At 33.7% G+C, this 12,990-nt stretch overlaps 1 protein-coding gene across 1 annotated transcript in view; it reads left to right on the plus strand.

Moving 5' to 3' along the window:
• Nucleotides 1–8,770, plus strand: part of Cdc5l (cell division cycle 5 like) — a 46,955-nt gene extending 38,185 nt beyond the window's left edge. Inside the window, exons 15-16 of the mRNA XM_015487814.2 lie at nucleotides 7,016–7,228; nucleotides 8,344–8,770. Coding sequence (XP_015343300.1) covers nucleotides 7,016–7,228; nucleotides 8,344–8,448 — 318 coding nt within the window. The 3' untranslated portion in view covers nucleotides 8,449–8,770. The remainder of the gene's footprint in view (nucleotides 1–7,015; nucleotides 7,229–8,343) is intronic.
• The last annotated feature ends 4,220 nt before the right edge of the window (nucleotides 8,771–12,990 follow it).

Below are 12,990 nucleotides of genomic sequence, written 5' to 3' on the forward strand. Positions count from 1 at the left end.
TTTTTTTTTTTTTTTTTTTTTTTTTTTTTTTTAGTATGAATCACAATAGTGTTTATTATTTTTTTTTTTAATTTTTATTGTTGGTTGTTCAAAACATTACATAGTTCTTGATATATCATATTTCACACTTTGATTCAAGTGGGTTATGAACTCCCATTTTTACCCCGTATACAGATTGCAGAATCACATCGGTTACACATCCACTGATTTACATATTGCCATACTAGTGTGTGTTGTATTCTGCTGCCTTTCCTATCCTCTGCTATCCCCCCTCCCCTCCCCAGATTTTCTTATCTGTAAAATTTAGGTGGGTAATAGCGTTTATTTAATGAGAATGTGAATTTGCAGTAATGGAGAACTAAAACACTAACAAACTGCAAGTGGAAATTTTGTCACAAGTTTGCACAAGTCTGTATATCTTTGGAGTTGCCTAAATTGGATTAAACTTGGTTTGTTACTAGGGAGTCTCAAGAAGTAAGTTCACTTGAACAATGGTGACTAAGTTTTTATATTTTGTAAGTTTTGAATATGTCTGAAGTTTGAGACATCGGTTGATTTTATATCTATATATAAAATATATAGATAAATTATATATATCACTATATCTACTGTATCTCTGAGTGATGCTTAAAGCTGATTTTGGTTATAAATGAATTTTACATCATGCACTTAATTGAACATTTCATGTAATTGTTTTGTATGCTGAAATGGTCATACTAGTAAATTTTAATTAATGTCTGATATATTTTATTATATTGATGTTCTATGATTGGTGGTAGAATAGATATTGAACTTGAATTTTAAATTAATGATTAATTTTGTGGACTGGGGATTAGATCCAAGAGCATTTTACCTCTGAGCTACATCCCTAGCCGTTTTGAAATTTTTAAAAAAATTTGAGACAGGGTTTTGCTAAGTTGCTGAGGCTGGCCTCAAACTTGAGATCCTCCTGCCTCAGCTTCCTGAGTTGATGGGTTAACAGACATGCACCATAGTGCCTGGCTTAAATTTAAATTAAAAAAGAAATTTTTATTACAGGGATTTAAAAACATACCTTAAAGTGGACTAGTTTAATGATTCCTCATGTATTACCTGGCTATAATCGTCATCAGAGTATAGCCACTTGTTTAAGTCTCCCATTCACTGTTATTTTGAAGCAAATTCCAGATCTTATAAAATAGAATTATGATGCATAAAATTTGTCAGCATTGATCTCTCTACACATTTATATATTACATATATTTCTATTCATCTGCTTTGGATTGAATTTTACCCTTATTGAGACCCTGTCTCAAAATAAAACATTTTTAAAAAGGGCTGGGGAATATAGCTCAGTGGTAAAGCATCTGGGTTCAATCCCCAGTACCAAAGAGAAAGAAAGAAAGCCAGCTCACTGAGAAGATGGAGGACTCTTGTTCACATCCATTTTGCCAGAAGACTGATTAAGAAGCAGTTTATAGAGGTTGGTGACCAATTGATGCACATCTGATCCTGATTGCCTTGTCATAAGATGCTTTTCAGCTCTGCAAATCTTAAGAACAGAGATCATTGTTTTCTCAGACTATAGTCTTGATACTGACTAGTTTGCCCATGTGAAGTTCCTTACATATTACAGGCTAGAGCAGGTAACTGCCCTGAGGCCCTTTTAATGATCATCAAATTCATGGTAATGAAAGAAACATACTTCACTTGAAAAAGGGTCAGGTGAGGTTAAGTAGGGAATTGGCATGAGATCTGGTCTCAGCTCAGCTTTACTAGCTCCAATACTATATTAGATGTTTTAAGAAGACTCTAAAGTATATCTGTAAGTACATGCAGGCTGATTGTCCTTTATCTGAAATGGCTTGGAATTGAAAGTGTTTTGGATTTCAGATTTTGGAATATTTGTGTATATATAACAGGATATCTTGGGGAGAGGACCCAAGTCTGAACACAGAATTCATATATATTTCGTATATGTGTTATACACATAGGCTAAAAGTAACTTTATACAATATTTTAAATAATTTTATGTATTTTAACTGTGGCCTGTCAAATGAAGTTAGGTGGATCAAAATGTTTTGGATTTTGGAACATTTCAGATTTCAGATTAGAGGTGCTCAGCTCATTTTTGTACAAAGATTGAATAGCATTTTTGGAAAAATTTTGGTAAGGTCTGAGGTGTAATGGTCTAAGAAGCCTTCTCTTGGAGACCCTTTGACAAATCAGCTATTGGATGCAATACAACCTCCATAAACATATTGTTTTCTTCAGGATAACTCGTCCTTCAGTTGCTAATGCTTACCTTTTTAAAAAAAAGAACTTAAAAATATGACGTTTTTCCCTGATGATTCTTTGTATTGTAAACCATAAGGTTTTGTATGGGCAGAGGTGAAGATGACTTAAAGTTGCTCTGTCCTCTGTGTATTTCATGCTTCTAAAGTGTATTAAGCAGTCATAGATTGAGCATTTTACAAACCATGCCGATACCTTTCTTTACATTTTAATTATCAGGCAGCAGGTGTAAGATAACTAAAACCAAATATTAAAAGCTATCTTCCATTTCTTCTTTATATGTCTGATGACTGAACTTTATATAGTTTTTTAGCTAAATTAATTTTTTCCTGTGCTTAAGTTTACAATTGTATAAAGTTATTTCCATATTTGCTTGGAATTGTAGCACAATATAGTCGAGCCAAAAGACTTTTATGAAGTTTGAGCTAAATGTAATTGTTGGCAATAAATGGAAACTAATAACTTTGAAGTTTTAAAATCTCCGGTGGTTTGGGAGTAGTAAATGAATGACTTAACTGGATGAGGTGAGGTAATTCCCAGATACAGGGTACTAATAATACTAAATGTACCTTGATGACTGATTAAACAGTTTCTGAGCATAAGTATTAAGCTGCTACACCAAGTTGGAAATTGAATATCCATGGAGAGCAATCAGTGTAAAGCTAATAGAATTATCTTAGCCAGTCATGTTAATTTGTATGACTAATTTTTAAAAAGCACTGTATTAATTTGAAATTCTATGCTCTTAATTTTTTTTTGGATGTGTATTTAAATCCACCTATAATTGGAATGTCTAATATGGGTATTTTTAGAACATGCTGAAGTGTAGTACAGGGAACCTCGTGGAATTAATTGTTCATTCCTTGTTGGGAAGGGGGACTTTTTAGTGGGTGCAGTTGAGTAAACAGCTCATGTCTAGCTCCTGGGATGACTGTCAGCATCAGTTCTTCATCCTAATTGCTTGTTAGAATCATTTGGGGACTTTAAAGACCAAAGGTCTGAGACTATTTAAATTGGAGTTTAGGGCTAGGACACTGGCACTGGCACTGGCATATTTTAAAAGCTCCACGGGTAATTTTAAGTTTAGTCTTGGTTGAAAGCCTCTGATTTAAAAAGACAGGCACCAGGAATATTTGAAGTGGGAGAAGACAAGTGCAAATTATTGTCTCCTCTCCTTGGTTGTGCTGTAAAATTTATGAGGGTGGAAATTTTGTCTTAAAAATCATTCTTGCTCCTTTTGCCTACCACCTTTCTAAAGTTTAGGCTCAGAAACTACTACTTTGATTTTGGGGTTTGGGGAAGGGATTCTTATATTTTATATCCAGAAAAATTGATGATGAGGATTGTCTTTTTCATGGAGATAATGTTTTTACTAATTGGGTGCTTTATTTTCATAATAGCCTTATTGATATATAAATCACATACCATACAGTTTAACTATTTCGAGTTTACAGTTTAGTGGTTTTTAGTATATACATAGTTGTACAACTGTCACTAGTCAATTCTAGAAGATTTTCATCACTTCAGAAAGAAATCCTGTACCTGTTGTTGGTCACTCCCTGTTTTTCCACAACTTGTCCATCCTTAGGAAACCATTAATCTATTTTCTAAATCTGTAGATTTGCCTATTCTGGACATTTCATATAAGTGTAATCATCTAATTGTCTTTCGTGGCTGGCTTTTTTCACTAAACATGATGTTTTCTAGGTTTATCCATGTTGCAGCGTGTATTAATACTTCATTTCTTCTTATGGTTGAATAATATTTCATTGTATAGCCAATGCCACATTTTGTTCATCCATTTATCAGTTGATAGATATTTGGGTTGTTTCTACCTTTTGGCTACTATGAATAGTGTTGCTTATGAACAGTGGGGTTGAGGTTTTTGTGTGGGCATGTTTTCAGTTCTCTTGGTGTACGTGGAGCAAAATTGCTGGGTCAGTGTACTTGGATACTTTCTTCACCTCATTTGAACTTTAGGGTTAGAAAATCTTCCTGTAGAGTTGAAGAACACCTCAAGTTCCATGTTCTAATAATATCACTGTGTAGGACCGAGGTCTTGTATATGTTATTTGATCTGGCATTTCTCAAAAGGCAGACTTCCCACTTAAAAAGAAGGAACAGCTGTTCTTGTTTTATTTCCAGGAGGGGTCCACAAAGTCTCTTATTAAAGTTGGAAGGAATTTAAAGAAGATTTTAAAATCTCCTCTGTAATCCCTTAGTCATTAGAGGAGAGCAAAATGGTTGAACTTAATAGTATCTGTAAAATAATAATTGTAATCAGAGTGAACATTTGTTGACTGCTCATTCCATACCAGATCGTGCGTGGCCAAGGGTTTTTATATATATTATTTGATTTAAACTTCATAATAACTTTTAGCAATGACTGCCATTTTACTACTGAGAGAGAAATGCATACACAGAGGTTAAATAACTTGCATCAGCTCAAAAAAGCTGGGTGGCCCTGCTGGGTAGGAAGAGTGCATCTTTTATCTGCTATACCATGCTGCCTACCTTCACCAGTATTTGATGACACTTCTAGAAGACATATTGGGCCATAGAACTTAACTTTGATTTATTATCTATTTGAGGACAATGGGTTCTTTATAAATGATATTAACAGTTTACATGGATTTACTTTTCAATTGAAGAAGAATAAAAACTTTTATAAAATGCTGAAGAAATAAGTGATTTTAAAGGAGGTTTATTCAATTTTAGATCCATCTCATGTTCCTAAGGCATATGCCTGCAATGCCATCCTCCTCCCCTATTTTACTTTGACTAAGGTAGAGATGGATAGGTATGAAGTGCTACTTTTCCAGAAATACAATACTTTGACTTTTTTTTTTTTGCATATTCTGATCATAAGGCGCTGAGATTGTACCTGTTTGTTTTGAAATCAGATGTTAGGCATTGAAGTGGATGTTTCAGAGTTGTTGTCATCGAAAATTAAGTGTTTGTTCTGGTGATTTTTATTGTTTCTAACACTTACAAAATATCCTAGGTATGATTTTTATGTCAGCATTTTGCATTTGACAGTATTTTTCTCCATGGTGCCATTTCTGCATACCATGTTTTCCCACCCCACATTTAATATCTGAGAAAAAATAATATTTGGGGGCTGCGGCTGTACTCAGTGGTAGAGCGCTTGCCTAGCATGTGCGAGGCGCTGGGTTTGATCCTCAGCACCACATAAAAATAAGTAAATAAAATAAATATATGTGTCTAACTACAACTAAAAAATAGTTTAAAGAAAAAGGAAGAATAATATTTGTATTATCACATTGTCTTCCTTCTCTTAAGGTGCTCTTAGATACATAATTTTGTACTACACATTGCAGAGTATCATTTGGGTATAGATTATCCTGAAACTACCTAGTTCTGGTTTCTTATAGAAATCACTTGATGGAATCAATTTCAGAGAGAGAGAGAGAGAAAGAGAGAAGGAGGTGGTGGTAGTAGTAGGGGAGAAGCTGACAGACCCAGAGAAATTAACACAGCTTTAGTAATTATTCCTAAGGCTTTGACCTCATAATTGCAGATCACTTTAAAATGTGAAGTGATAATATTGTGGGGATGTAGACTCTGTTCCTAGAGATGATATTGTGCTTATGGGATTTTGCATTATACCCCTGCTTCTTCTCATCCCTTTTCTGAGCTGTGGCTTTCTCTGCTGTCCTGTATCAGTATACATGCTCCAGAATTTTGTTGAAATGTTTCCCCTGTTAATTGTTGTCTCTTCTTTGTTCTTTTGTGAATTTTTATATTTTAATTTTTCCCTTAATTTAGAGTGATCTGAGAAGGTACCAACTTTGTTCCATGTACATATTTAATAGTAAAGCACTCATTTCTCTTAATTTTATTTTATCTTTTAACTTCTCAAATTAAAAATTGTGTCATTGATTTCCTTTTCCTTTTATGAATTTTATGCCAGAATTAGGATGTAGTAGTTTGAGGGGATTTTATATTTGGTTCTAACTGTGGTATATTAATTGGATGACATATTATCCACTTACTAAAAACAGACTGTACATATATAATACAGAAGTGCATTTTTTTTGGGTACAGGGATTGAACTCAGGGGCACTCGACCACTGAACCATATCCTCAGCCCTTTTTCATATTTTATTTAGAGACAGGGTCTCATTGAGTTGCTTAGGGCCTTGATAAGTTGCTGAGGCTGGCTTTAACTCACCATCCTCCTGTCTCAGCTTCCCGTGTCACTGGGATTACAGGCATGTGCCATCATGCCCAGCTTAGAAGTGCATTTTTGAGATATAAATGATGAACATGGGCTGCTTGCTGCCAGTCCAAAATCGATACAGAAACAAAACAGTAGCAGAAGCCATTTTCACAAATTAGATAGGAGTATTCCCATACTGTGAAAATCAAGCCTGCTTTGAGATGGGTGAAGTTGTTATAAAATATAGTAGATTGGGATGGACTTATGGCTCAGTGGTAGAGCGCTTGCCTAGCTTAGGTTCCATTCTCAGCTCGGCATATAAATAAATGAATAAAATAAAGGTCCATCAACATCTAAATCAATATTAAAAAAAAAGATAATAGATTATTTAGGACTAACCTGGAAAACTCACCAGGTGCAAGATAAATTCTTCCTAATTCTGTGTTATAGTAGTTGAGATATAAGGAGCTCTAGTGTGTTTTGAGGCACATAGATGAATCAGTGGTACTATTTTGACTATTATTTAAATGTATGTCTATGTATCTCCCCCTTCCTCAGATAAACAGGGGTCACATGACGACGGAAGCTAAGAGAGCTGCAAAAATGGAAAAGAAGATGAAAATTTTGCTTGGAGGTTACCAGTCTCGTGCTATGGGGCTCATGAAACAGTTGAATGACTTGTGGGACCAAATTGAGCAGGCTCACTTAGAGTTACGCACTTTTGAAGAACTCAAAAAACATGAAGATTCTGCTATTCCCCGGAGGCTAGAGGTAATATTTCGTTTTGCCTCAAAACATTGCTTAGAAGGACAATTGAAAAGAATTATCAGAGCTTTCCTTTTTCTTTCTCTTATGCAGGGTATCTGAAGTTGGTATTGTCAGCTCTTTTTCTTTCTTTCCTTTTTTTTTTTTTAATTTATATGTTCTCACATTTTTATTGGTACATTATAGTTGTACATAATGGTGGAGTTTGTTGTTAGATTTTCGTTCATGCACTCAAGATAACAATATAATTTGGCCAGATAACAATATAAAAAGGCAGGCCTTTTTCAAGAAGAGTCTCCCCTTTTTGATTTTTTATTTTAGACCTGCCTATGTGTAGATGGCTAGACCAGGAAAATGATGGCTCCAAGGACATTCTTATTTTTCTCTCTTATGTATTGACACACTGTGAAATGGAAAAAACTCTTTTTTAGTGTTTTTATTGTTCATTATAATTGTATAGAATAGTGTGATTCATTGTGACACATTCATACATACATATAATTTGCTCAATACCACCCTCAGTGCTTCCCCTATCCCTCCTCTGATCCCCTTTCTTGATCTTACTGTTCTTCTTTCTATTTTCATGAGATCCCTTTTTTGTTCCTTTTTTCTCTTTAGCTTCTGCACACAAGAGAAAATATGGAATAACTGATTCTTGTGATTTGTCCCCCTACAGTTTAATTGCATCCCATTTGCTCTATGAGGAGCAGCTAAAGCAGTGCCCTTTTGTTTTATAACTTGGGATGCTGGGAACCTAGCTAGTTATTCCAGAACATCAAATGGCCAGGTGTGGTTTAGATTTATCTCCTAAGTGTGCATGACAGTTCCTGCCCAGTTAAAAGGACAGTCAGGGCTTATTTTAGTGCATTTATGGTTATCGATAGGTCAGTACTGGTTTGTTTATTCCGGGTTGCAGATATTTTACAAGGTGGTAATCATAAAACCAAAGCAAAGTATGGCTGTAATACTGGTTTTACAGTGAAAGTATTTGCTCTGTTTGTTTCTCTTTGGGGAATGTGTGCCTCCCAGCTGTTGCTAAGATGACAAAGTAGCATCAGATGTCTTTACTTTTCAGTGTACTTACACATAAAATAATTATTTAATGTTTTTATCTCTTCAAGTGCCTAAAAGAAGATGTGCAGCGACAACAGGACAGAGAGAAAGAGCTTCAGCATAGATATGCTGATTTACTGCTGGAGAAGGAGACTTTACAGTCAAAATTCTGAAGCACAGTTTATATTCTGTCACAGGACAAATTAATTGCTGGTTTTCATACTCTGCAAAGCTGAAACTGATGTTTATCTTCATTGACAAATTTACCCACCATCTGTGGTTTTTTGGTTGTTTATTTTAAATGATCTTACATTCTATGTTAAAGACTTTTAATGCACCAGGACGGATAAGGGTTTAAATTATTAAGATGATCATTCTTTTATCAGTGTCATGTTTGCAAGAATTTTTAGTTTTGGCCTTTTAATTTAAAAAGCCTGACTCTAAATTGCTGCCTGTGAGTAAACCCTTGAATAAAAATAAAATATAAAAAATTGAGAATGTAGCCTTTTGTTTGAAGTAATTAGAGTTACCACAAATCAGCAACTTTGTACTCTGTGTCACATTTAATGAGTAAGTCATAGGTAACCAGAATGACAATCCAGTGTCTTCAATCCTCAAGAGGCAACCCTATATAGAGCATAGAGTGGTCATTTCTCTACACTGACTAGATTAAATTCTTAATACCTCAGAATTTTTTTTTTCAGTGTCACTTTAGGGAAGGCCTCTTTGTCAGCTACTTAGACAGTGTATGGATTATAACTTGAAAGATTTAATTTTCCTTGACCTGTTATTTTCTTGTAATTATGTTTTTGACAAAGGCCATCTTAAAAGTTGATTTCAACAAGGCCGTCATATTTTATTAAAGCTCTGTATTTGGCTTAACAGGTCAATTACACAGCTATAGAATTTGGGGAATAGAATAAGAGATGAAAACATTAAATAATTATTTCATGTGCAAGCACTAGGAAGATCTAATTTTATAACAATTCATATAAAATTATTTAGTACAGTATTAGTTGCTTACAAGCTCAGTATAGGCCAAATTATGTGTTGGACTCAGAAAAAAGTTTGCTCAATCTTAGAAATTAGGGACTAGAAGGAGGAAGGAGGCACTCATTTATTCATCCATTCATTCACTCACTCATTCACCAGCTGTGTATTGTGCTAGAGTCTTGGAGATAGAACAAAGATTAAAGTAGTCTTGGTTCTGGTTTTGTGGCCCTTACAGTCTGTTGAGAATGACAATTTGAAATTCATATTTTTTGGGGTGACTCTTTATGTGTCAGTGATTTGAGTATTGGAGATGAGCAGTTTTTAAAACAAAGTTCTTCTCTCAGTGACATTAGTTGGGAAGGAATACTAAACATGTTCAGATCATGAATTTTAGATTTTATGGAGGAAATTTTAGATTTTATGGGGAAAATTAAAATAGGATGATATTATCAAAGCGATCTCATGAAAAATCTAACATTTCCGATAACCTGGGATTGCCACTTTAGAAAGAGCTGTCCTCATGAGATTCAGAGAAAGCACATCCTAGGGGCGTTAGTATGGTATGATTGAATAGGCCCACATGTATAAGGACATGGTAAGAAATTGGGTCTTAAGTACAAAGGGAAGTTATGAGAACATTCTAAAGAAAGGAATGACAGATCAGATTTTTTTTAGAAACATTACTTCTGGCCATATTACATAATGTCTCACTTAGTTGAAGATAGGGAAGCCAGTTAATTAAGGAGTCCTACTCAGTAAACTAGACAAATAGTAATAGGGTCTCAAACCGGTTGAGGCTGGGTGGGGTGGGGTAGGAGGATGGAGCTAGGTGGAGAGATTTGCCAGGTAATACTTCTGTAGTCTTAGAGCATAAATTGATATTTTCCTGGTATCTAGTCACTTAGTTCTACTTTTTCTAGAAATTTTTCCTGGTTTTTCTAGGAAATAATATCCTTTATGGATAATGATAATATTTCTTTAATGCATTTATTTCATTTTCATTGCATGTTTTGTTGGCTGATATGTTTAGAACAATGTTAAATGATGATGTTGGTGGATGTTCTTGTTTTGTTTCTGGTTTTAATGGGAATATCCATAGTGTTTTAAGTTGGCCTTTTGAGTTAGATGTTCTTTATATAGAAAGGTAGTATCTCTGTTTTTAACTCTTAAAGATTTTGAATTAGAAATCACTCTTGAATCTCATCAAATAGACTTTGGGGGCATTTATTTAAGATGATCATATAGTTTTTGTCATTTTGGTATGTTGATGACTTATATTAATGAATGTTGCAACATTAAACTATCTCTCTACTCCTAGAATCAGTTAGATTCATTTTTAAAAATTGTTTTTAAGCAGTTCATTGTTTATTTGCATTTGTGTAGACTTGAATTATAAGGGTTTGAAATAGCTGATCTAATTAAAGACTCACTTTGTTTTCAAAATTTGAAATAATACACATACTAAGAGCACCCCCCCACCCCAAAATCACCAAATTGCAAAATTTTGAAATGGGCAGTCTCAGTTATAAGCTACTTATGCTTTTGTCATATGCAGTGTCCCTTTCTCTGGTAAATAGACACACTATCATCCTTTGTTAGTGTTCCGGAATGCCCAGGGTTCTTTACTAGCACCATGCTGACAGTCTACTGACTGTTGTAACCTTCATGTTGGTCATGTTTTCTCTTGGGCACTCATTAAGTGTTAGTGTTAAACTAGTGTTGAAAACATGTTCAAGTCTCAGTAACTCTGGGACCAAATTTAAATCTGATTGAGATTTAAACCACCACCATGAGTAAGGGTCCTCTTTGAAAAATTAGAACTAATGCCAGCAAAACAAAGACTAATATCAAAGAAAAACTATCGTACAGTGATAGCTGAAGTATGCCATCTAACCATGCATCCTCCCTGGGAATTCATTTCTCTTAAAATGTGACTGTCCTGTTGGTCTTTTAGAATTTGACTGACTTATCTATTATTTAGGGAAGTTTACATGTTTATATAGGTGAAATAGGTGTTTTGGGCTATTGGACAAATAATGACATTGGGATTTTGCTAGCTCTGCAGAGTAAATAGGAGGGTTGTATGTATTTTTCTGTGCATTAAGCAGTTACAGCTGGGAATGACTTGATCCAAGAAAGATTCAAAGAGTGTGCTTGTGAAATTTGAGTTCAGAGCCCTGTTTGGAAATGATTTCTCAATAATTGTCAGTTTCATGATTACTAGTATGCTACCCATTTTTAAGTTTAAGCAACTTTATAAAATTTTAAATTTTGTTTTAAATTGTATTTCTCCTTTTGTTATTTGCTAAATTTTAGTAATTTGTACTCTTCCAGAATTTTTTTTGTTTTTAAAAAATGATTTAAAATAAGAGTTTTAATAGAAATCTCTTTTCAATTAATTATACTACTTTTAAGAAATTTGCTTTCTCTTAGTTCTGCCACTTTTTTACTTCATTAGTCTTGTTAAAGATATGCCTTTTCCCTTCAGAAAACTAATGTTTTATCAGTGTGATTTTGATATAAAATACATTCATTTCTTATATTATTTGCTTTTTCTCTAGATTTTTTTCCTCTTTTTATGTGATGCTTATTTTTTGTATGTATGCATTTGTCTATGTTGAAGGCTTTTGAGTTTTCCCTAAGTTCAAAATGTTAACATCCCAGCCATTTTTATATGTAGTAGCCTTGTTTTCTAAGTAGTTTATTGTTACGTTTTAAATTTTTGATTCAGCAATTAAGAATACTTAAAAATTTGTGTGTGCTTGGCTTTTTTGTTTTAAAAATTTTTGCCACTTGTAGGATTTTTACATTATGGGGAAAAAACATGGTTATATAATTTTGCTTTTGCTTTTTAGAATTTATTGAAGTTTTAGAACCTAGCATCCTTAAAACATGTTCTATGGATGTTTTAAGTGAATGTGAATTCAGTTTGCTTGTGACAGAGGTGAATATGTATTTATCACTAAATTTAATTATATTATTGAGATTTTAATTTTCTTTTTGGGTTATAAATATCGTAGAATAATAGTGTTATTTCTCTCAATTTTGTCAAGAGCTTTGCTTTGTATATTTTGATACGGCTTAGTAAATAATACTTGTGTTACGTACCATTTCTAAGAAAGATTTACTAAAGTTGTTTTTGTTCTATTTTCTGCCTTGAATTTTACTTTCTTTGATAGTAAGAGTATTTCTTTTCTTTTTGTTTATACTTGCTTGCTAAATTTCCTTATTTTTAACTTTTACATATACTTTTTTAGTTGTCTCTCAAATAGCAACAGATCTTGATATTTTATATTTCAACCCTTTTAGAGAGACTTTGCATTTTAATAGGGTCTAATCCATTTACTTTTATGTTAATTACTGGCTGGAGTCTGCTGTGATCATGTTTTATGTTTTCTCACTGATTTCTGTTTTCTAAATGGACTGTAATTTCCTGTCTTTAATTTTCTTAGTGATTTAGAAAATATACATCCTGTTTTAAACTTTGCAAATAATTATGGCATTATTTAGGATCCATTCAGGAGAAAGAAATTATAACAGGAATTGAACAAGGATGATCAGGATGAAGAATTATTATCCGGTAATAGAGAATTAACTACTAAGAGAGGAAAGAAATGTCTAAAGAATACAGTAAAAGGAGATGTAGGAAGCAACCACCACCTGTAGACTGGGAGAGAAACTGAGGAAGGAACAGGTTTGGAAGAGCCCTTCCCCTCCCCACA

Source organism: Marmota marmota, unplaced genomic scaffold (genome assembly GCF_001458135.2).
Source record: "Marmota marmota marmota unplaced genomic scaffold, marMar, whole genome shotgun sequence".
NCBI lineage: Eukaryota > Metazoa > Chordata > Mammalia > Rodentia > Sciuridae > Marmota > Marmota marmota.